Source organism: Eurosta solidaginis, chromosome 2, assembly GCF_040869045.1.
Source record: "Eurosta solidaginis isolate ZX-2024a chromosome 2, ASM4086904v1, whole genome shotgun sequence".
In the NCBI taxonomy this organism is placed as follows: domain Eukaryota; kingdom Metazoa; phylum Arthropoda; class Insecta; order Diptera; family Tephritidae; genus Eurosta; species Eurosta solidaginis.
The window spans coordinates 269,991,133-270,015,224 of record NC_090320.1 but is presented as its reverse complement, the minus strand read 5'-3'; the positions used below and the strand labels follow the sequence as shown (position 1 = coordinate 270,015,224).

Sequence of the window (24,092 nt, the reverse complement as noted above, 5' to 3'; positions counted from 1 at the left end):
CTAGTCCACATTTTGGTCGATATCTGGAAAACGCCTTCAAACCACTCCCTTTTAAAACTCTCATTAATACCTTTAATTTGATACCCATATCGTACAAACTCATTCTAGAGTCACCCCTGGTCCACCTTTATGGCGATATCTCGAAAAGGCGTCCACCTATAGAACTAAGCCCCACGCCCTTTTAAAATACTCATTAACACCTTTCATTTGATACCCATATCGTAAAAACATATTCTAAAGTCACCCCTGGTCCACCTTTATGGCGATATCTCGAAAAGGCGAACACCTATAGAACGAAGGCCCACCCCCTTTTAAAATACTCATTAACACCTTTCTTTTGATACCCATATTGTACAAACAAATTCTAGGGTCACCCCTGCTCCACCTTTATGGCGATATCTCGAAACGGCGTCCACATATGGAACTAAGGATTACTCCCTTTTAAAATACTCATAAACACCTCTCTTTTGATACCCATATTGTACAAACAAATTCTAGGGTTACCCCTGGTCCACCTTTATGGCGATATATCGAAACCGCGTCCACCTATGGAACTAAGGATTACTCCCTTTTAAAATACTCATTAGCACCTTTCATTTGATACCCATATCGTGCAAACGCGTTCTATAGTCACCCCTGGTCCACCTTTATGGCGATATCTCGAAAAGGCGACCACCTATACAACAACCACCACTCCCTTTTAAAACCCTTATTAATACCTTTAATTTGATACCCATATCGTACAAACATATTCTAGAGTCACCCCTGGTCCACCTTTAGGGCGATATTTCGAAACGGAGTCCACCTATAGAACTAAAGCCCACTCCCTTTTAAAATACTCATTAACACCTTTCGTTTGATGCCCATATTGTACAAACAAATTCTAGGGTCACCCCTGGTCCACCTTATGGCGATATCTCGAAACGGCGTCCACCTATTGAACTAAGGATTACTCCCTTTTAAAATACTCATTAACACCTTTTTTTTGATACCCATATTGTACAAACAAATTCTAGGGTCACCCCTGGTCCACCTTTGTGGCGATATCTCGAAATGGCGTCCACCTATGGAACTAAGGATTACTCCCTTTTAAAATACTCATTAACACCTTTCATTTGAAACCCATATCGTACAAACGCATTCTAGAGTCAACCCTGATCCACCTTTATGGCTATATCCCTAAATGGCATCCACCTATAGAACTATGGCCCACTCCCTCATAAAATACTCTTTAACGCCTTTCATTTGATACACATTCCAGGGTTTCCCTCGGTTCATTTTCCTACATGGTTATTTTCCCTTATGTTGTCACCATAGCTCTCAACTGAGTATGTAATGTTCGGTTACACCCGAACTTAACCTTCCTTACTTGTTACTGATCGATTTGTGTGGCTGACGGGGGCAGGTAAAAGTCCGTAATTTTAGTAATTTGACCTACTTTGTGGGTTAATCGTTTTGTGTTTATTTGTTGTTATGTGTTTGTCTGTTGTACCTGGGTGATTACTTGTCTCTTATAAACAAGTTTTAAAGGCTCGAATATTGTGTCAGAAATTGTGTTGTGAATTCGTTCGTTGTTCGTTTATTATTCTACCGTGGAATGTTTTCTCTATGTAGATTTTCATTTTGCCGAATACGTTGAGACGTCGGCCTTTTGCTTGTATGTGAAGGACCCTAACTTTTTATTGATGTTTAATGGGGAGCATTCATTTTCGACCATGTGATTACCCCAACGGGTTAGGGGGTCAGAATATACCCGCGGTAGGTATGCCTGTCTATGCAGCCATAATTTCGAAATAGTAAAAGACTTCGTTTATTTGGGAACCAGCATCAACACTAGCAACAAGATCAGCACTGAAATCCAGCGAAGAATCAATCTTGCCAATAAATGCTACTTTGGAATAGGTAGGCAATGGAAAAGTAAAGTCCTCTCACGGCGAACGAAAATCATACTCTACAAGTCACTTATCGTACTCGTCCTGCTATATGGGGCAGAAGCCTGGACCATGACAACAGCAGATGAAGCGGCTTTGGGAGTGTTCGAGAGAAAAGTTCTTCGAAAGATTTATGGACCTCTACGCGTTGGCGATGGCGAGTACCGAAGAAGATTTAATGATGAGCTGTACGAGCTATACGCAGACATCAACATAGTCCAGCGAATTAAAACGCAGCGGTTGCGCTGGCTAGCCCATGTTATGCGAATGAAAGATGATGATCCGGCCAAGAAAGTGTTTCTATCGGAACCCGCCTATGGAAGCAGAGGTAGAGGGCGGCCCCCACTCCGTTGGAAGGACCAGGTGGAAAACGATTTAAACTCCCTTGGTGTGACCAATTGGCGCCGGTTGGCGGAGCGAAGGAGCGACTGGCGCGCCTTGTTGGACGGCCATAACCGTTTACACGGTTAAGCGCCAATTAAGTAAGTAAATAAGGTATGCCTGTCGTAAGAGGCGATTAAAATACCAGATTCAAGGGGCTGTGTAGGGCAACCCTTCAGGTTTCCAGCGCAATATATAGCCTCTCCAAACCCAATTGTTAACCTCACCTATCCGCGGCGAATCCTGTTTCACTAAAAGACGAGGCTCTGACGACCCCAAGCTCCTCATGGAACATAGGGGTGGGGAGGAGGGATGGCCTGAAGGTTTAACGTGGCCATATAAATCTTTCCCGAGATGGTCGGGCTAGCACCTTAATGGTGCTGTTTTACCGGAACGTACCGGTCCGGCAAAGGACCATCACATCGATAACACCCCCAAAGCCTTCGGGGAGCAACCTTATCGCTACAACAACAACCTTGTGATTCGCGAAGTTGGACCCTGGTATAATGTTTGGGCTCCGTGTTTTTATACTGAGTTGAGCATAGCCCACAGAGTATATTAACTTTGATTGGATAACGGTTGGTTGTACATATATAAAGGAATCGAGATTGATATAGACTTCCATATATCAAAATCATCAGTATCAAAAAAAAAATTTGATTGAGCCATGTCCGTCCACCCGTTCGTCCGTCCGTCTGTCCGTTAACGCGATAACTTGAGTAAATTTTGAGGTGTCTTGATGAAATTTGGTATGTAGGTTTCTGGACACTCATCTCAGATCGCTATTTAAAATGAACGATATCGGACTGTAACCACGCCCACTTTTACGATATCGAAAATTTCGAAAAACCGAAAAAGTGCGATAATTCATTACCAAATACGGATAAAGCGATGAAACTTGGTAGGTGAGTTGAACTTATGACGCGGAATAGAAAATTAGTAAAATTTTGGACAATGGGCGTGGCACCGCCCACTTTTAAAAGAAGGTAATTTAAAAGTTTTGCAAGCTGTAATTTGGCAGTCGTTGAAGATATCATGATGAAATTTGGAGAACGACCACGCCCACTTTAAAAAAAAATTTTTTTTAAATCAAATTTTAACAAAAAATTTAATATCTTTACAGTATACTAGCAGACCCGGCAGACGTTGTTCTGCCCTAAATTTGGCCTATCTGCATACATTTTAATAAGCTTTTTCCGTCTAACTCTGCCCTACCCCTCTACACTTTTTCCTAATCTCTTTATTCACTCCTCCCTCCGTCTTTTTCGCTTCATCTCCATCTTCGTCTCATTCTCAGTATCCTTCTCTCTTTGCTCTTCTCTCAAATTTTTCTCCTTCTCCTTTATCTCTTATTGCCAGTCCCACAGGGTTGTATGTATTTTGTCCCAGTCCCATTCCGAGTCTCAGTCCCAGTCCTAGTCCTAATCCCAGTCCCAGTCCGTCTCTATTATACTTCCCGGAAAAAAGCATCGTAAATACTAATATAGGCAAATTTATATACGAAATTTCAGGCAAATCGAATAGGACGTATGCAAATAAGTATGTGGGTATTATTAATTCATGTCTTTATTTCGGCTTCGCATGCATATTTATCAGTTTTGCCAGGTTGATGCGACTAAATCGAATATCACAATGAACTTCAGAGCTCTCACCAACAGCTTTCATTTGATATCCATAATACACACACATTGTAGCGGTATCCGGGTCCATGTTTTGGCCTTTATTTCGAGACCCTAGTCACTCAGCGGTATAAAACTTACTCTGTATTATAGCACACATCAACAGCGCCTATTTGATACCCATAATATAAAACCACATTCTAGGTGTATCCGGGTACACGTTTTGGCCTATATCTCGAGACCGTAGTCACCCAGCGGTGTAAAACTTACTCTGTACTAAAGCATACATCAACAGCTTCAATTTGATACCCATAATGTAAAAACATATTCTAGGTGTATCCGGGTCCGCGTTTTGGGCTATATCTCGACAGCCTATCCTCCCAGTTGTATGAAAATTATCCTGTACTATAGCACTGATCAAAAGCTTTCATTTGATATCCATATTGTATAAACACATTCTAGGCGTACCCGGATCCACGTTTTAGGCTATATCTCGAGACCCTAGCCTCCCAGTTGTATGAAAATTATCCTGTACTATAGCACTCATCAACAGCTTTCATTTGATATCCATATTGTATGAACAAATTCTAGGGGTACCCGGGTCCACGTTTTGGGCTATATCTCGAGACCCTAGCCTCCCAGTTTTATGAAAATTATCCTGTACTATAGCACTCATCAACAGTTTTCATTTGATACCCATATTGTATAAACACATTCTAGGGGTACCCGGGTCCACGTTTTGGGCTATATCTCGAGACCCTAGCCTCCCAGTTGTATGAAAATTATCCTGTACTATAGCACTCATCAACAGTTTTCATTTGATACCCATATTGTATAAACACATTCTAGGAGTACCCGGGTCCACGTTTTGGGCTATATCGCGAGACCCTAGCCTCCCAGTTGTATGAAAATTATCCTGTACTATAGCACTCATCAACAGTTTTCATTTGATACCCATATTGTATAAACACATTCTAGGGGTACCCGGGTCCACGTTTTGGGCTATATCTCGAGACCCTAGCCTCCCAGTTGTATGAAAATTATCCTGTACTATAGCACTCATCAACAGCTTTCATTTGATATTCATATTGTATACACACATTCTAGGGGTACCCGGGTCCACGTTTTGATCTCAAGACCCTAGACACGTAGCGAAAAAAAAGGTAGACGTTGGCCGATTCTCAGATCTACCCAATATGCTCACAACATTTCATGAGAATCGGTTCAGCCGTTTCGGAGGAGTTCAGCCTCTAAAACCGTGACAGAAGAATTTTATATATTAGATAAGTAAATTATGTCACCATTCAACTCCAGTAATGATATGGTGCAATAAAATACAAAAATCAAAGAAAACTTCAAAATGGGCGTTACTCCGCCCTTTTTATTTAATTTGTCTAGGATACTTATAATGCCATAAGTCGAACAAAAATTTACCAATACTTGTGAAACTTGGTAGGGGCTTAGATTCTAGGACGATAACTGTTTTCTGCGAAAAAGGCCGAAATCGGTTGAAGCCACGCCCAGTTTTTATACACAGTCGACCGCCTGCCCTTCCGCTCGGCCTTTAACACGATAACTTGAGCAAAAATCGATATATCTTTACTAGACTTAGTTCACGGACTTATCTGAACTCACTTTGTATTGGTATAAAAAATGATCAAAATCCGACTATGACCACGCCCACTTTTTTGATATCGAAAATTAAGAAAAATTAAAAAATACCATAATTCTATACCAAATACGAAAAAAGGGATGAAGCATGGTAATTGGATTGGGTTATTGGCGCAAAATATAACTTTAGAAAAAACTTTGTAAAATGGGTGTGACATCTACCATATTAAGTTGAAGAAAATGAAAAAGTTTTGCAGGGCGAAATCAAAAGCCCTTGGAATCTTGGCAGGAATACTGTTCGTGATATTACATATATAAATAAATTAGCGATATCTTGCAGATGATGTTCTGGGTCACCCTGGTACACATATACAACTCCACCTATAGAACTAAGGCCCACGCCCCTTTAAAATACTCATTAACACCTTTCGTTTAATACGTGTTGGTAACGAAATCCTGTTTTTGCAAAATCCCGTAAGCAAAATACTGCTTTTTAAAATCCTGTTTTTTTTTTTTAAATCCTGCTTGTTTAAAATCCTGATTTTTTAAAATTCTGCTTCTCAGAATCCCGAATTAGAAAATTCTGTATTTAACACTGTGTACACATTATTTTTTATTTTATTATTCCACCCATATGAACATACATATGTATGTATGTACACATGTTCATTGACGAATTGCTGGAATTAGAAATACCGTTATACATAAAGTTTTTAAATGTTTCATTTACTTTCTCTTTTGTGCTTTAATGCTGTCAAAATCGTGGTTTAATAAAATATTTGTAAAAGATGTCGCGTATTAGTATTGTAAAATAGAATAAAAACAAGGAAATGTTAAGTGTTGATGGGTATTTTTATTATTTTGAGAAAATAACTATAAAAGGCTCACATAATTGGAGTTGTTCAAAAAGAAAAATGTATCACTGCAAATCGCGGTTGGTGACAATAATAAAAGACAACATCGATTGCATAACAAAAAAGTCCGGAGTGCATTCGCATAGTCCTAAGGCAAAGGAAAAACCAGTACGTGATGCTAATTTAATGCTGAAAGAATCGGCTAAAAAAACATGTTACCAACCTACCAAGATCATACGCGTTGTTCAGAAAGTTTATCTAAAGGGTAAGGACACTAAAAGCAGAATTTTGGAAAACCAGGATTTTGGAAAAGCAAAATTTTAGAAAACCAGGGTTTTACCTATGCAGAATTTTTTAACATTTTGCAGGATTTTGCGAGGTAGAACTTTCTAAAACAGGCAAACGTTACGCTCCCGTTTAATACCCTTATCGTACAAACAAATTCTAGAGTCACCTCTGGTCCACCTTTATGGCGATATCTCGAAAAGGCGTGCACCCATAGAACTAAGGCCCACTCCTTCTTAAAGTACTCTTTAATACCTTCCATTTGATACACATGTCATACAAACACATTCCAGGGTTATCCTAGGTTCATTTTCCTACATGGTGATTTTCCCTTATTTTGTCTCCATAGCTCTCAGCAGAGTATGTAATGTTCGGTTACACCCAAACTTAGCCTTCCCTACTTCTTTTGTTGTAATCTCTAATGTGTTCTCTGAACCTCGTTCTTATTTGCCGTCCTGTTTGTCCTATGTAACTATGTTGGCATCCACATGTACGCTTGTATACGCCGTGGCTGCTAAACGGATTCTCTGAGTTAGTGTTAGTTCTTCGTTTTCGCCCTAGATTGTACGATGTTTTGAACGCTGTATTAATGTTGTATTTTTTGAAGAAGATTGATTTTCCAATATATGTCGAAGTCGTCCAGGCGTTATTATTTTCCATTTCATTATTTCTTTTTGGTTCTCCATGCGTCCTTCTCAGCTTATTTACTAGTGCCTTTTTATATCCGTTGTTTACAGCAATGTTATATATGACTTCAATCTCTCTCTTATATTCCTCTTGTATAAGAGGCATCGTGTATTATTGTGTCGGTGCCCGTTGGCTTTTTATATATACATATATCATAATTAAATTGTTTGGCAACTTTATTATGTTAAAATTTTTATATGGAAATTACAATCAGCCCAATTCTAAATATTCCCTCAGAATTTTGTTCTCGCGGATTTTTTTATTCGCGCGGAAAAATTCCTCCAAATCCTTTCCTCCTAGGGAGAATAGGAACTTCAAATTTTCGATGTCAGCCGTTTTGTCAATTGAAATTTCGTTGCGCATTTCTTATTTTGTTTAAAAACTTTAAAGGTTTAATTATTGTTGCGAATTTGTTTGAAATTAAGAAATAAAGTATAAACAATGCACAGTATTGCATTTCATATGGTATTACTGAAATGAATTTGTGCCACAGCAACATCAACAGAGGAGCATAAGAAGAAGAAGACGGTGGGATGGGGTTATCCGCGACCTTATTTACAACATGGACGTCCGAAATGTCGACCATTTTGAACATGTACGTTGAAATTACTTTGACATAGTGATAACAAAGTGAAGCAAAAGTTTTTGAGTAAAAGGAATTTTTATTTTAAACCACAATGCATATATGTACATAAATTTAAAGTATCGGTTCAAAACGGCACGATGGTCTCAAAATCATTTCACAATTGCAAATCATAATAAAATTAAATTTTTCGGAACTGTTTCAGTTGCAATTTAAGGGTGTAACTTCTAACAATTATTCTCCAATGTCTATGGTAGAGCATCTGGATTGCTTAGGCCAGTAGAAGATTTTCAAAAGGTTATCTAATTCGCTTTGGTTATAGTTCCTCAAATTTTGCATAGAAATTAATGGAGTTTCGTTTTACGGTCAGCCATGGTTAAATTAAGTACTTTTCAAACCAAGAAGTTAACGGGTTTTTCTAAAGAGAAAATATTATTATGAAAATACACATACATGTTACTGTTCTAATAACCGCAAAAAAAGTTTATGAGAGTAATACAGACGTCTGCAGTCTTTTACCGGACATGAATCCAGTATGCTTTAGTAATAGCATGCTGTTTTACTAGTCCGACTGCGGCTGCATTGATTTTTTGACCCCATAGACCTACGTGTGTGTGGATTTTAGTCATCTCTAACAACAGATATATAATGTGTTCGAGCTGCAATTGTTGCAGCAGTGTTACTGTATATGATGGATCATTATGTTTTTCGCGAAGTTTAAGCAGCTGTGGCAATGTCCAGCGTTCGGTGAATGAGATGTTTGACAATCTATTCTTCATCTTTTGCAACAAAAAAATGTTCAAACATATAACAAAACTTTCACTGCCCTTAGTATTGCAGCGCATATAGCTTGAGTATCAGCAACATTCCATCAATTAAGTGCTACTTAAGCAATACTGCTGATATTATTTTGTTACTCGAACACACCCATACCTTACTTAGAGAATGTATCCTTAACACATTTCCACTGTTCCTTACCCTGCTACTGTTCGGCTTAGTTTCCATAGTTTCATAATTTGCGCATTTCTCTTGACGGGTCGATACGAGCTCATTTGTGGTAATATTTTGGGCACTTAGATCAGCAATGTAAGCGTCTTTAACAATCTGGGATGGATTAGGGTCTCGTGTACGAATCCAAACGTATTCTAATTTTTGGAAGAGAAAATAATGTTATAGATATGTTTATATGTGATTTTTGAATGACATGTAAAATTGTGCTTTCGTTCGTTCGTTTGTGCTGCAGTTTTCCAATTTTTTTTAAGTACAAATGGATTGTTGAACTCTAGTCCATTACGTAGACTTTTGGTTCAGGGGCTATATTAAAGATAAATGATTTACCGACATCCCTTTTGGAATTTGGTTTGATGATGAAATTGTTGCGATGTTGGGCAATCTTCAGTGTTTTTTTTTTACTTTCCATCGTGTATGAAAATCAACAACGGAACTGTATTAATCAACTCTTCATCATCGGATGCAGTGTTCTCAGATCTTCCAGTGATAGTGTAGTGTAGACAAGTGTAAATATTTTGTAAAAAATTAGGAATACACGAAGCCCGAGAACACAGCTGTCTTTTAATTTGAGAGTTTGTGAAAATCCCATATTAAAAATTTGACTATCAGTAGATGTTTCAGATTATTTCTAGAGCTAACGTTGCAGGTTTGAGAACAAGGCTAACGTTAGTTTGGGATTTTCAATTAGAATTCTCAAACCTATCACAATCATGGCCAGAATAGTGTGGAATCAAGAGGATTTTCTTAGATGTTTCTTAAGTTGTAGTGAAGTTTGAAAAATGTTTAAAAGAGCGTTTGGTCTACAAAGATGAAAAACACAGAAAACCAAATTGGGAACTAAATTTTTCAACAAATTTTGAGAATTTTTGCTTCGTTGCTTCCTCGGAAAATTTCCAATTCAAACTTATTGTAATAGTATTATCGCTACTGCCGAAGTCTTCCACAAAATAAATTTAACCTTTAATAATCATTGATTGCAATGAGAAATAGTTAGTAGTTTGAAAAGTTATTAAAAATGTATTTGATAAAAATAAGAAAACATTAATTAATAAAAATATTTGTAAACAAATTTTTTAAGCAAATGAAATTTATTAAATTAGTAAAAGAAATAGCAGAAACAATGTTTATAAAAATTAGTGATTAAAAAATTTAATTAAAAAAATTGTAAGAAAATTAGCAAATTAATTAAAAAATTATTTATTTAAAATTAATAATATAAAATTTTTAATGTAATTAGTAAAAAAGAATTAATGGGATAATTAAGAAATAAGTAAAAAAAATTTAAGAACTTATACGACTTTTGAAAAAAAAGAAAAATAGAAGAGATTTTGATAAAAACTTGATTTAGTTAAAACTAGCACAGAAATTTGGTAAAAAAGAATTAGAAAAAAAAGTTTTTATATAGAACTATTGAAACAAAAAAGCAATGAAAACGTTTGAAAACAATTATTAAAAAAAAAGAAAAAAAAATTAAAAAATTTGTAAAAATTTTAGAAAATAGAAGACTTGATTTCATAAAAATTAGTAAAGGAATTTGGTAAAAAAAAAAATTTTTTTAAAAAAGAAAGAAATAATTTAGAATAAAACTTATTAAAATGATTGGTAAAGAAATTTAGTAAAAGAAGTCAGTGAAAAAATTGGCAAATGTAAATAATAAAAAAAGATAATTCTTTAATAAAAAAAAAAAAAAATTGTAAACAAAGTTGTTTACTCTATAAATTGCATGACACTATAAATATCCTATGTGAGATCATAACGGACCGGCCAGATCAACTAAACATTTTAAAATACATGTCCTGTATGTGAGAGATCCGCATTTGCGTGTGCTCCTATATCTTTTTTATTGCCTTTAAGGCATAGATAATGAGAATAAGTCGGCTGAAGTAACTTTTAGTAAAATAAGGCATTGTCCACACAACTTAAGATTCGATAAGGTTTTCACGGGTACTGATTTTCCACCAATAAGAAAACCGCTTCTATTTATACTTATTTTGCTCAAATGATCTTGCAGACCACTCGCTTTCGGTGACGAACATGCATAATAGGGACCTGGTCTGCCGACGTTCGGACAGAGACGCACATCGAAAGGCTTACTAAAATAAAAATTACTAACCGGCGTGTGACCATAATAAATTCTGGCAGGCATAGATGATAACATAATTGTCGTAATCAACACTTAGAACTTTGTAGTCAAACGGTTCACCAGCTGCAAAATATAAATAAATATTATAGTTTAAATTTCTTAGAAAGATATGATTATAATAACATACCGTCTGCTTCATTATATTTAATTTGAAGTTGTCCATCCGGAAGGAATTTAAGTGTTCCGGTTCTAACCTTTTCGGACTCGCTAATAAATGTAAAAAACAAAATGTGTTTAACTGCCGTGTATATTATCAAAGTAAACAACAAGAAGAGTATGTCGACGCTACTGAGTCGAGAGAGAAAGCGATGCGCCTTTTGTAGGTGGAAAAAAGCATAGGCAGAAAGGAATGAGTGCGAGGAGCATGAGCTGTGAGGAGGTTCTTAGTCAGGGATACACTACTGCCTGTACGAAAACGGTGCCCTTCTAACCGATGTTCAGAGAGTAATTAGATTATGCAGGGAACACCTCTCTGAACTTCCGAATGGAGACAGCGATGTGCCTAGCGCCCAAGGAAGATGATGATTTTGAGCCCGCAATAGATGAATTTATGGAATTTATGTTCCTCCGCCCGACTGTGACGAAATCAGAATATCAATAACCATATTAAAAAACTACAAGCACGCGGGTGTTGATGGTTTTTCTGCGGAGCTATTCAAATACGGCGACGAGGAGTTGATAAAAGGTACATATATCAGCCTTTGTGCGAAATACCGGCGGATGTGCGAAATATGAACGGTAGAGTGGTCTAATGCTTGGAATCCAAGTGTTCTTTGCTCAGTCTACACAAAATGGGATACTGCAAACTGCAGCTTCAAACCCGGTAAACCTCCAATCGACCCGATTTTCACTATACGCTAAACCTTGGAAAAAAGTAGCGAAAAAAGAATTTACACACATTACCTTTTCATCAATTTTAAAACCGTCTTGGACAACATGAAAGCGAGTGTCAGGTCTGCGGTTTCCCCCCAAAAGTTATACGGCTGTGCAAAATGACGTTGAGCAAGACCATCAGCTTAGCTAGAATCGGCAATCCAATTCAAGTAATTGATGTATATTGGAACAATTTTCCATCATTCCTTGCCAAATTTGTTTTGAATACGAACCGGCTTCGGTGTTGTGCCATCTTATTTTTATTTGTGTGTTATTTTTTGAGAACGAAAAGGGAAACAAATATTTTACCTTTGCGCTTGGAATTTGAAAAAAGTTTCTTTTGGCACAAAAGTCTCCACTTTACAGCCTATCGAGAAACTACACAAGAGCGACATAACAACTTTCACCTAAAACTAAAAGCTTTGCCTGAAATTAAAAATACTTACTCAACATTACTTATTTCGGTGTTTCTTACTAAAAGATCATTGTTAGGTCCAGGAGTGTAATCAGTTTTTTGGCAGCGGTAATCCTGTTCGTACACGAAGAGATATCTAGTTTGCATATACCAGCTACCTTGGTACTGTAAATAATTAAAACATAAGCTTTTAAAATGTTGTTAAAGTCTGTGCATAGTACTGCAAAATTAGCATAGCTTTATATAGCTGACACTTAATTTATTTAAGTATATAGAACTTAAAACTCACCGCTTTTGAGTCCACGCTTGACAAATATTTTATATCTGTTCGACACGAACCTGGTTTGATAACTTGTCCGGCCACCAAACATGATGATGTCAAAAAAACTAAAATTGACAAAGGGGCACTGAAAAAAGGGGAAATTAATCAAAAAATAATATTATATTGTTAAAAGAAATTAAGTGGGTTGAGTGTATTATTTTAATGCAGTTTATTTTATTTTGCTTTTGATTTTATAAAATTTAACTTCCTTCTATGACCTATAACACTACTTATTCCTAGATATAAATTAAACACAGGAAAAGTTCAAAAACAGGATGTACATATATGTTTATATAAATTTAAAACACCTATAGCAGTATGTCGGCGGCCAACGTGGTGTGATGGTAGCGTGCTCCGCCTACCACACCCAGGGCCGTGGAGAGGGGGGGGCGGGCAGCCAGGGCAATTGCACTGGGGCCCGAAAGTATTGACAGTACTCAAACTAGGATTTCATAGATACATACATATTTTGTTGCTACAAAAAATAGTTCTAAAATTGAAAATCACTAAACTTAAATCATAAGCATCCAATCAAATACTATGGGACATAGTCATAGTCGAAATAAAATGTGATTTCAAGTTAGATACACGTTTTTGATACAATTTATAAGCGCTATCTGTCAAAAATGCTCCAACTGACTTAAAATCACATTTTATTTCGACTATAACTATGCCCCTATCGGTTTGGCCGTATTACTTTTTCATTTTTGTAAAAGCCAGCGACATCTGTAAATACAGGCTGATTATAAACTAGGGCGTTAATTTGAAAAAATTAGTACACTTGACTTGTTTTGCGAAGCGCGAATTTGTGCAAACATATGAGTATGCCGTGGATAAGCTTACATAGGTCATTGATGAGTTGAAGAAGTTCAGGGATCAATGGTCGATCATACTTCAAGAATGTAAGGTTCTGGCAGGGAGTATAAGAGTTGTGAATACCTTCGCAGATAAATGAAGGAAGATAAGAAAGCGCCAGTTCGATGAATAACCTGGCGAATCACCTGAGTGTGATTCCGAAACTCAATTCAAACAGCAAGTTTTTTACGTTCTTCTGGACTGCTTGATTGGTAACCTGACAAGACGTTTCGAAGCCGTAAATGACATTGGGTATAATTTAGTTTTTTGTGGAAGTATCAGGATCTGTTGGAAGAAGAGCTCAGAGAAAAGACAGCGGTATTCCGCACGATTTATGGTATCGATATTTCTACGGATCTAATAGATGAAATCATTCATCTCAAAGCCATCCACTTAGCAAATTTGGGATGTGATTCGCTGCCACCATTTCAACTTCTGAACATGACTTGAAGATGGAAGTATCATTTCCTAATATCTGCATAGCATTAAGAAAATTTTGCACACTTCCAGTCAGTGTGGCTGAAGGGAGCGTTCTTTTAGTCTATTGTCTCGCGTGAAACATTTTTTACGTTCTACTATGAGCCAAAATCGCCCGACAAGTCTTGGAACATAGGCGTTGAAGTCCAGCCTTGCTTGCAGCATTAGTTTTGAATCGGTAATTTCCGTATTCGCAAACCAAAAAGCACGGAAGGTTTTCCTTGCCTGATACAAGCTCTTAAAATGTACATATTTAGAAAAAGTTAATGTAAGCAAATAAAGCAATGAAATCTAACATTTCATTTATGTAAGTGCTCCAGTAAATCTTATTTCATATGAAATAAAACTGACAATGTGCATTGAAAAATGTATGTATGTTATCTTTTTTTTTTACTGGATTGAGTTTATTTTTTACGGCGCCCGTAAACGCGAACTGCCCCAGGGGTCCGGCTCGGCTCTCTGCGGCCCTGACCACACCGAATGCCCTGGGTTCACACCGCGGGCAAAGCAACATCAAAATTTTAGAAACAAAGTTTTTCAATTAGAAGACAATTTTTATAAGCAGGTCGGTCGTCGGTAGTGTTTGGCATGCACTCCGAGTGTATTTCTGCCATGAAAAGCTCTCAGTGAAAACTCATCTGCCTAGCAGATGCCGTTCGGAGTCGGCATAAAACAAGTAGGTCCCGTCCCGCCAATTTGTGTGAAAAATTAAAAAAAGGAGCACGACGCAAATTGGAAGAGAAGCTCGGCCTAAAATCTCTTCGGAGATTATAGCGCCTTACATTTATTTATAGCAGTATGTCGGCGGCCACCGTGGTGTGATGGTAGCGTGCTCCGCCTACCACACCGTATGCCCTGGGTTCGCACCCCGGGCAAAGCAACATCAAAATTTTAGAAATAAGGTTTTTAAATTAGAAGCAGATTTTTCTAAGCGGTGTCGCCCCTCGGCAGTGTTTGGCAACCGCTCCGGGTGTATTTCTGCCATGAAAAGCTCTCAGTGAAAACTCATCTGTCTTGCAGATGCCGTTCGGAGTCGGCATAAAATATGTAGGTCCTGTCCGGCCAATTTGTAGGGAAAATCAAGAGGAGCACGACGCAAATTGGAAGAGAAGCTCGGCCTTAGATCTCTTCGGAGGTTATCGCGCCTTACATTTATTTTTTTTTTTTAAGTCGTTTACTTATATGTATGTATATCGATTTGACTCTTAAAATATCTTTTAATTTACAACACTATTTTTTAATAAATCTGAAAGGATAACATTAATTTAATTACTTACATAGAAAACTTTTGTTTCAGCATTTTTTATTGTATTATCTTGAAAATCACAAAGATCAAATATCACTTACGTCTTCGACACTAAAAATGACAATGTGATATTCAAATTTTTCACACCTTTTATACTTGACTCTCTGCCGATTTTTCAGCAAAAATGCCACACACACACAAAACACATTATATATATATTCAAATAAATAAACAAAAACAGTAAGTAATCTAAGTTTGTGTAACATTGTACATACCCTACAGAAAATATGGGAGACAATCACACAAAGTGATAATTTTGCCATACAGGTTTGGGTCCGTTTTCACCATCTTCAATTAGTCACCATTTGTGTAAACAAATGTCACCTGTTTGGCCAGTCTTCATGTGTTCGCACTGTGATCACCCTGTGTTGGTGAACACATTAATATCAAATGACGATATCTGTTAGACTGATATTCAATCGTAGGTGGTTTTGAAATAGTCACGACCACTGATTCATGTATTTAAATATATATGAATCGAACCAAAGCGCTATTGGTACAACTGTGAGTACTAAATTCCAAGCTCTTCATCCGATTAGCTACCGTTCAGCTCTGTACATTTTTCTGTTGGGTATTCATATTCGAAATCATGTCCCAAGCTATCTGACTCTTGGAATTACTTAAACTTATTAATTTTTATGACTAAATAACAAAATTCTACTTTGGTTTCCTTAAAGTGCTTTGAAAATATGAAATGAATTCGAAAATAAATTATTAACCTTTCAGAAACACGTATTATTTAATTTATCTTGCGACTCATTCGTACACTTTTTATACTCTGCGTGCTTTGCACACAGAGTATATTAACTTTGATTGGATAACGGTTGGTTGTACAGGTATAAAGGAATCGAGATAGATATAGACTTCCATATATCAAAATCATCAGGATAAAAAAAATTTGATTGGGCCATGTCTGTCTGTCCGTTAATACGATAACTATAGTAAATATTGAGATATCTTCACCAAATTTGGTACACGAGCTTATCTGGACCCAGAATAGATTGGTGTTGAAAATGAGCGAAATCGGATGATAATCACGCCCACTTTTTATATATATAACATTTTTGAAAACACGAAAAACCTGATTATTTAGTAAATAATACGCCTAGAATGTTGAAATTTGACGTGTGGACTGACATGAGACCGTTGATAAAAATTTGAGAAAAAATTTTAAAATGGGCATGGCACCGCCCACTTGTGATAAAATTAATTTTACAAATATTATTAATCATAAATCAAAAACGGTAAAACTTATCGTAACAAAATTCTGCAGAGAGGTTGCCTTAACAATAGGGTATGCTTTGAAGAAATACTAACGAAATCGGTTAAGGACCACACCCACTTTTATATAAAAGATTTTTAAAAGGCTCCTGGACGAATAAGATAAGCTGTATCTTTGGAAAAAAGAGCTTTATATCAATGGTATTTCCCTTCCCAAGTGGATTTATAACAATAAATAGGAAAAACTTCAAATTATGAAAAATGGGCGTGGCTTTTATGACTAAGCAATTTTCTATGATTCGGAAGCCATAACTCGAAGAAAAATTAACATACCGTAATGAAATTGTGTACACATATTTTCCTTATAGCAGAAAATAAATAGTAATAAAAATGGACGGGATCGGTTAAAGACCACGGCAACTCAAATATAACACAAGTTTAAAAGGATCGTAGACTAGAATTGTAAGCTATAACTTAGCAAAAAATAGTTTTGAATTAATGATATTTCACTTATCAAGTTTTATTGTAAAAAGAAATGGGGAGAAATTCTTTTTAAACGGGCAGTGCCACGTGTTATGTAGAAAAGTAATTTATCCGAAATGAAATGTACAATTGAAGCTCACGCTGAGTATATAATGTAGGGTTACACCCGAACTTAAACACCTTTACTTGTTTTTTATATATCGAAAATGAGCCAGGCTAGCGGAACATAAAAAACTAGAAATCTGTTTACGTGTTTGCCTATTTAAATAGAGGTGAAATTATGCAACAATGTTATCATTACCATTGGCTTTCGGGGGAGAGTAGCACAAAATCCTGGAGATAGAAAATTTAGTTGTAGAAAAACTGAAAAATCAATTTTCATCTCTTTTATTTATAAATACAAGCAGACCGGGCAGACGTTGTTCTGATTTTGGTCTATCTATCTATCCGATGCAAAATAAATTTTTTTTAATTCAATGTACGCACTGCTCAAAATAAAAACGAAAAAAAAAAATAATAATAATAATAATAATAAACAATCTTACAGTCATTGGGCTGGTAAATAAACCCGCATAAAGCGCCAATACGTAAAACGCATAAAAGCGTTTATTAAAATAAAGGAATAAATAAAAAAAAGGGGGAATGGCATTCTCACTAAAGGAAAAAGAAAAAAAAGAAAAAAAAAAGAAAAGAGAAACAACTAACCTAGCACTAGAAAACTAACATACTAATAACAAACACCAAACAAAGAGCGAAGTCATTTCGTTACACTGCTTTACGGCTCCCAAAAAAAAAAAACAAAAAACAAAAAAACTCTTAAAAATCATTTAAAAAAAAATCAAAATATAATTGTTCTTTCGAATTACTAATACTTACTTTCCTTTCCAACCCTCGCAACTCAACTAGTATAAAAATCCTAGAATAATGATATTTATAATTTTACATAGCTTTAATCGATTCACTGTATGAATGAATGAATGTGTAAAATCCTAGATTAGAAAATTAATATTAGAATTAAAATATACGTATGGGGTAAAAGTATGGGAAATTAACTCAATAAAATTAGATTAATGTCTTTATTTTATTAATAGCCTCTGCCTCTGGAATCTGTGACATCTGTGGCTTCGGATTTGTTGAGTAGGATATCAAGCTCAGGCGACTTGCACGGTGTTGTTCGTAGAGACCTGAAGACTCTTTAAATTGTGCCATTGTACCTGCGTTCATTAATAGTGTAAGGAGTTTAGTACAATTCCGCTTATTTTACACCTTCTGCAAATGTTCGAATCGCTAAATTGTCGAATAAATAACTGCAATATGCAGTAATGCAAAATGGTCTTTATTAGATTATTTTGGGGGTAGTACAATTATACTTCACTCCGCAACTGACAGCGTGTTTAAATCAAACTGATTAATGATTCCTCAGTTTGCGTTGCTTTTATACTCTCAGTTTTCTTGTTCATCCATTTCTTCTAAGGTCTAGTAACTTCGCGAACTTCATGCTTGGTTACCAGTCATATATGTACATGTATATATGTAAGTACTACTTCGACTGATGATTACATGCGTTTGTGAGTATCTCTCCACTGCCTTGTATGCACTTGTGTACATGATGAGTGGCTGCTTAGCATCGGCTTAGTGATGTGAGTATCACTTAGAGATGCTAATATTCGTCACAACAGGTATGTTTCTGGCGAATTATTTTGCATACCGTTCATAATAAAACCCATTAACTAGAATTCGCCAATCTGGTCGCAACGAGCTGCTGTATTTTCCATCTCCAGGACATATTTGCGAATAGTGTGCCACTTGTATTTAGCTAACACTTGATAAATTTCGCTCCGACTGACTGAACGACCAAACTCTTTTACCAGGGATTTCAACTCCTCGTAATTGATAACGTTTTTTTTAGGATTAACTTTGCCGTACCGGGTAGTGAATTGCATAGTGAGGAATATTTAAATATTTCGTCAGCTTTAACCATCAACATAACCCGTTTAAAATTTCGTAGAAAATCATGTACATTATATGCGCGATCTTCGCCATTAAATTTGACAATTGATTGTTCGATGGCGCGAAATAATAAGCGGTTCGGTGTTGTAACTGAAATTGTTTGCGAGAGTTGCGCTGCTCGCCTTGGCGATGGCGTTCTGCAGTGTAGGCATTTCGTGTCGGTTTCGTAAAATGCTCAAAGCTCGGGGCATCGGGGCAGTTTTTGATAGAGACGATCGCAACTGAGCCGTCTTCTTTTACGAATTCGACAACCGCGTTTTCCTTACATAATTGACCTCTAGTGGCCACCAGAGTGTCATAAATCTCTTTGACCCTAGTGGCCGCTGTTTGCAATGCGACTAGCATATTTTGTTTAGTCACCCGACATGACATTGTCCAATTTACGTTTTATTGTGATTTTGGGTTCATCCCACACCTGAGGCTGTAAACTCTCTATTTTGTAAAACTATTTAAATAGTTAAATTTTAGTTTCTTTATTCGCTCTAATTTTTCTGCGTGCACGTGCCAAGTCTCGTCGTCTTTTTAATGTCGTTTTTTCTTCGTCTGTCTTGTCCTTTTTGGTGTTTCACTTGTTCAGTTCTCTTGTCTGTCTTGTTCCTATTCCTCTTTATGTCATTGCCAGTAAGTATTCCATTCTTATTCTTATTTTATTCTATAACTTTTTGCAGACGTCAAGCGTTGCCACATCAACTCATACGCTATAGAACCGATTGTGGTTTTTATACTCAGTTGAGCAGAGCTCACAGAGTATATTAAGTTTGATTGGATAACGGTTGGTTGTACATATATAAAGGAATCGAGATAGATATAGACTTCTATATATCAAAACAATCAGGATCGAAAAAAAATTTGATTGAGCCATGTCCGTCCGTCCGTCCGTCCGTCCGTCCGTTAACACGATAACTTGAGTAAATTTTGAGGTATCTTGATGAAATTTGGTATGCATGTTCCTGAGTACACATCTCAGATCGCTATTTAAAATGAACGATATCGGACTATAACCACGCCCACTTTTTCGATATCGAAAATTTCGAAAAACCGAAAAAGTGCGATAATTCATTACAAAAGACAGCTAAAGTGACGAAACTTGGTAGATGAGTTGAACTTATGACGCAGAATAGAAAATTAGTAAAATTTTGGACAATGGGCGTGGCACCGCCCACTTTTAAAAGAAGGTAATTTAAAAGTTTTGCAAGCTGTAATTTGGCAGTCGTTGAAGATATCTTGATGAAATTTGGCAGGAACGTTACTTCTATTACTATATGTACGCCTAATAAAAATTAGCAAAATCGGAGAAGGACCACGCCCACTTTTAAAAAAAAAATTTTTTTAAAGTAAAATTTTAACAAAAAATTTAATATCTTTACAGTATATAAGTAAATTATGTCAACATTCAACTCCAGTAATGATATGGTGCAACAAAATACAAAAATAAAAGAAAATTTCAAAATGGGCGTGGCTCCGCCCTTTTTCATTTAATTTGTCTAGGATACTTTTAACGCCATAAGTCGAACAAAAATTAACCAATCCTTTTGAAATTTGGTAGGGGCATAGATTTTATGACATTAACTGTTTTCTGTGAAAATGGGCGAAATCGGTTGATGCCACGCCCAGTTTTTATACACAGGCGTCCGTCTGTCCTTCCGCATGGCCGTCAACACGATAACTTGGGCAAAAATCGACATATCTTTAATGAACTTAGTTCACGTGCTTACTTGAACTCACTTTATCTTGGTATGAAAAATGAACGAAATCCGACTATGACCACGCCCACTTTTTCGATATCGAAAATTACGAAAAATTAAAAAATGCCATAATTCTATACCAAATACGAAAAAAAGCATGAAACATGGTAAGGTAATTGGATTGTTTTATTGACGCGAAATATAACTTTAGAAAAAACTTTATAAAATGGTTGTGACACCTACCATATTAAGTAGAAGAAAATGAAAAAGTTCTACAGGGCGAAATAAAAAACCCTTAAAATCTTGGCAGGTATTACATATATAAATAAATTAGCTGTATCCAACAGATTATGTTCTGGGTCACCCTAGTCCACATTTTGGTCGATATCTGGAAAACGCCTTCAAACCACTCCCTTTTAAAACTCTCATTAATACCTTTAATTTGATACCCATATCGTACAAACTCATTCTAGAGTCACCCCTGGTCCACCTTTATGGCGATATCTCGAAAAGGCGTCCACCTATAGAACTAAGCCCCACGCCCTTTTAAAATACTCATTAACACCTTTCATTTGATACCCATATCGTAAAAACATATTCTAAAGTCACCCCTGGTCCACCTTTATGGCGATATCTCGAAAAGGCGAACACCTATAGAACGAAGGCCCACCCCCTTTTAAAATACTCATTAACACCTTTCTTTTGATACCCATATTGTACAAACAAATTCTAGGGTCACCCCTGCTCCACCTTTATGGCGATATCTCGAAACGGCGTCCACATATGGAACTAAGGATTACTCCCTTTTAAAATACTCATAAACACCTCTCTTTTGATACCCATATTGTACAAACAAATTCTAGGGTTACCCCTGGTCCACCTTTATGGCGATATATCGAAACCGCGTCCACCTATGGAACTAAGGATTACTCCCTTTTAAAATACTCATTAGCACCTTTCATTTGATACCCATATCGTGCAAACGCGTTCTATAGTCACCCCTGGTCCACCTTTATGGCGATATCTCGAAAAGGCGACCACCTATACAACAACCACCACTCCCTTTTAAAACCCTTATTAATACCTTTAATTTGATACCCATATCGTACAAACATATTCTAGAGTCACCCCTGGTCCACCTTTAGGGCGATATTTCGAAACGGAGTCCACCTATAGAACTAAAGCCCACTCCCTTTTAAAATACTCATTAACACCTTTCGTTTGATGCCCATATTGTACAAACAAATTCTAGGGTCACCCCTGGTCCACCTTATGGCGATATCTCGAAACGGCGTCCACCTATTGAACTAAGGATTACTCCCTTTTAAAATACTCATTAACACCTTTTTTTTGATACCCATATTGTACAAACAAATTCTAGGGTCACCCCTGGTCCACCTTTGTGGCGATATCTCGAAATGGCGTCCACCTATGGAACTAAGGATTACTCCCTTTTAAAATACTCATTAACACCTTTCATTTGAAACCCATATCGTACAAACGCATTCTAGAGTCAACCCTGATCCACCTTTATGGCTATATCCCTAAATGGCATCCACCTATAGAACTATGGCCCACTCCCTCATAAAATACTCTTTAACGCCTTTCATTTGATACACATTCCAGGGTTTCCCTCGGTTCATTTTCCTACATGGTTATTTTCCCTTATGTTGTCACCATAGCTCTCAACTGAGTATGTAATGTTCGGTTACACCCGAACTTAACCTTCCTTACTTGTTACTGATCGATTTGTGTGGCTGACGGGGGCAGGTAAAAGTCCGTAATTTTAGTAATTTGACCTACTTTGTGGGTTAATCGTTTTGTGTTTATTTGTTGTTATGTGTTTGTCTGTTGTACCTGGGTGATTACTTGTCTCTTATAAACAAGTTTTAAAGGCTCGAATATTGTGTCAGAAATTGTGTTGTGAATTCGTTCGTTGTTCGTTTATTATTCTACCGTGGAATGTTTTCTCTATGTAGATTTTCATTTTGCCGAATACGTTGAGACGTCGGCCTTTTGCTTGTATGTGAAGGACCCTAACTTTTTATTGATGTTTAATGGGGAGCATTCATTTTCGACCATGTGATTACCCCAACGGGTTAGGGGGTCAGAATATACCCGCGGTAGGTATGCCTGTCTATGCAGCCATAATTTCGAAATAGTAAAAGACTTCGTTTATTTGGGAACCAGCATCAACACTAGCAACAAGATCAGCACTGAAATCCAGCGAAGAATCAATCTTGCCAATAAATGCTACTTTGGAATAGGTAGGCAATGGAAAAGTAAAGTCCTCTCACGGCGAACGAAAATCATACTCTACAAGTCACTTATCGTACTCGTCCTGCTATATGGGGCAGAAGCCTGGACCATGACAACAGCAGATGAAGCGGCTTTGGGAGTGTTCGAGAGAAAAGTTCTTCGAAAGATTTATGGACCTCTACGCGTTGGCGATGGCGAGTACCGAAGAAGATTTAATGATGAGCTGTACGAGCTATACGCAGACATCAACATAGTCCAGCGAATTAAAACGCAGCGGTTGCGCTGGCTAGCCCATGTTATGCGAATGAAAGATGATGATCCGGCCAAGAAAGTGTTTCTATCGGAACCCGCCTATGGAAGCAGAGGTAGAGGGCGGCCCCCACTCCGTTGGAAGGACCAGGTGGAAAACGATTTAAACTCCCTTGGTGTGACCAATTGGCGCCGGTTGGCGGAGCGAAGGAGCGACTGGCGCGCCTTGTTGGACGGCCATAACCGTTTACACGGTTAAGCGCCAATTAAGTAAGTAAATAAGGTATACCTGTCGTAAGAGGCGATTAAAATACCAGATTCAAGGGGCTGTGTAGGGCAACCCTTCAGGTTTCCAGCGCAATATATAGCCTCTCCAAACCCAATTGTTAACCTCACCTATCCGCGGCGAATCCTGTTTCACTAAAAGACGAGGCTCTGACGACCCCAAGCTCCTCATGGAACATAGGGGTGGGGAGGAGGGATGGCCTGAAGGTTTAACGTGGCCATATAAATCTTTCCCGAGATGGTCGGGCTAGCACCTTAATGGTGCTGTTTTACCGGAACGTACCGGTCCGGCAAAGGACCATCACATCGATAACACCCCCAAAGCCTTCGGGGAGCAACCTTATCGCTACAACAACAACCTTGTGATTCGCGAAGTTGGACCCTGGTATAATGTTTGGGCTCCGTGTTTTTATACTGAGTTGAGCATAGCCCACAGAGTATATTAACTTTGATTGGATAACGGTTGGTTGTACATATATAAAGGAATCGAGATTGATATAGACTTCCATATATCAAAATCATCAGTATCAAAAAAAAATTTGATTGA

At 37.2% G+C, this 24,092-nt stretch overlaps 1 protein-coding gene across 2 annotated transcripts in view; it reads right to left on the bottom strand.

Moving 5' to 3' along the window:
• The window catches only part of LOC137242767 (apolipoprotein D-like), a 38,476-nt gene extending 23,013 nt beyond the window's left edge, over positions 1–15,463 (bottom strand). The window contains exons 1-7 of one of the 2 annotated variants that reach the window (XM_067770019.1): positions 15,325–15,463; positions 12,683–12,800; positions 12,425–12,558; positions 11,233–11,312; positions 11,076–11,168; positions 8,930–9,096; positions 8,011–8,369 (exon numbers count right to left, since the gene is read on the bottom strand). In XM_067770019.1, coding sequence (XP_067626120.1) covers positions 8,328–8,369; positions 8,930–9,096; positions 11,076–11,168; positions 11,233–11,312; positions 12,425–12,558; positions 12,683–12,800; positions 15,325–15,347 — 657 coding nt within the window. In that variant the 5' untranslated portion in view covers positions 15,348–15,463 and the 3' untranslated portion in view covers positions 8,011–8,327. Of the gene's footprint in view, positions 1–8,010; positions 8,370–8,929; positions 9,097–11,075; positions 11,169–11,232; positions 11,313–12,424; positions 12,559–12,682; positions 12,801–15,324 lie in introns of those variants that run through there. The other variant, XM_067770018.1, reaches the window with a different exon arrangement.
• Positions 15,464–24,092: the final 8,629 nt, after the last annotated feature.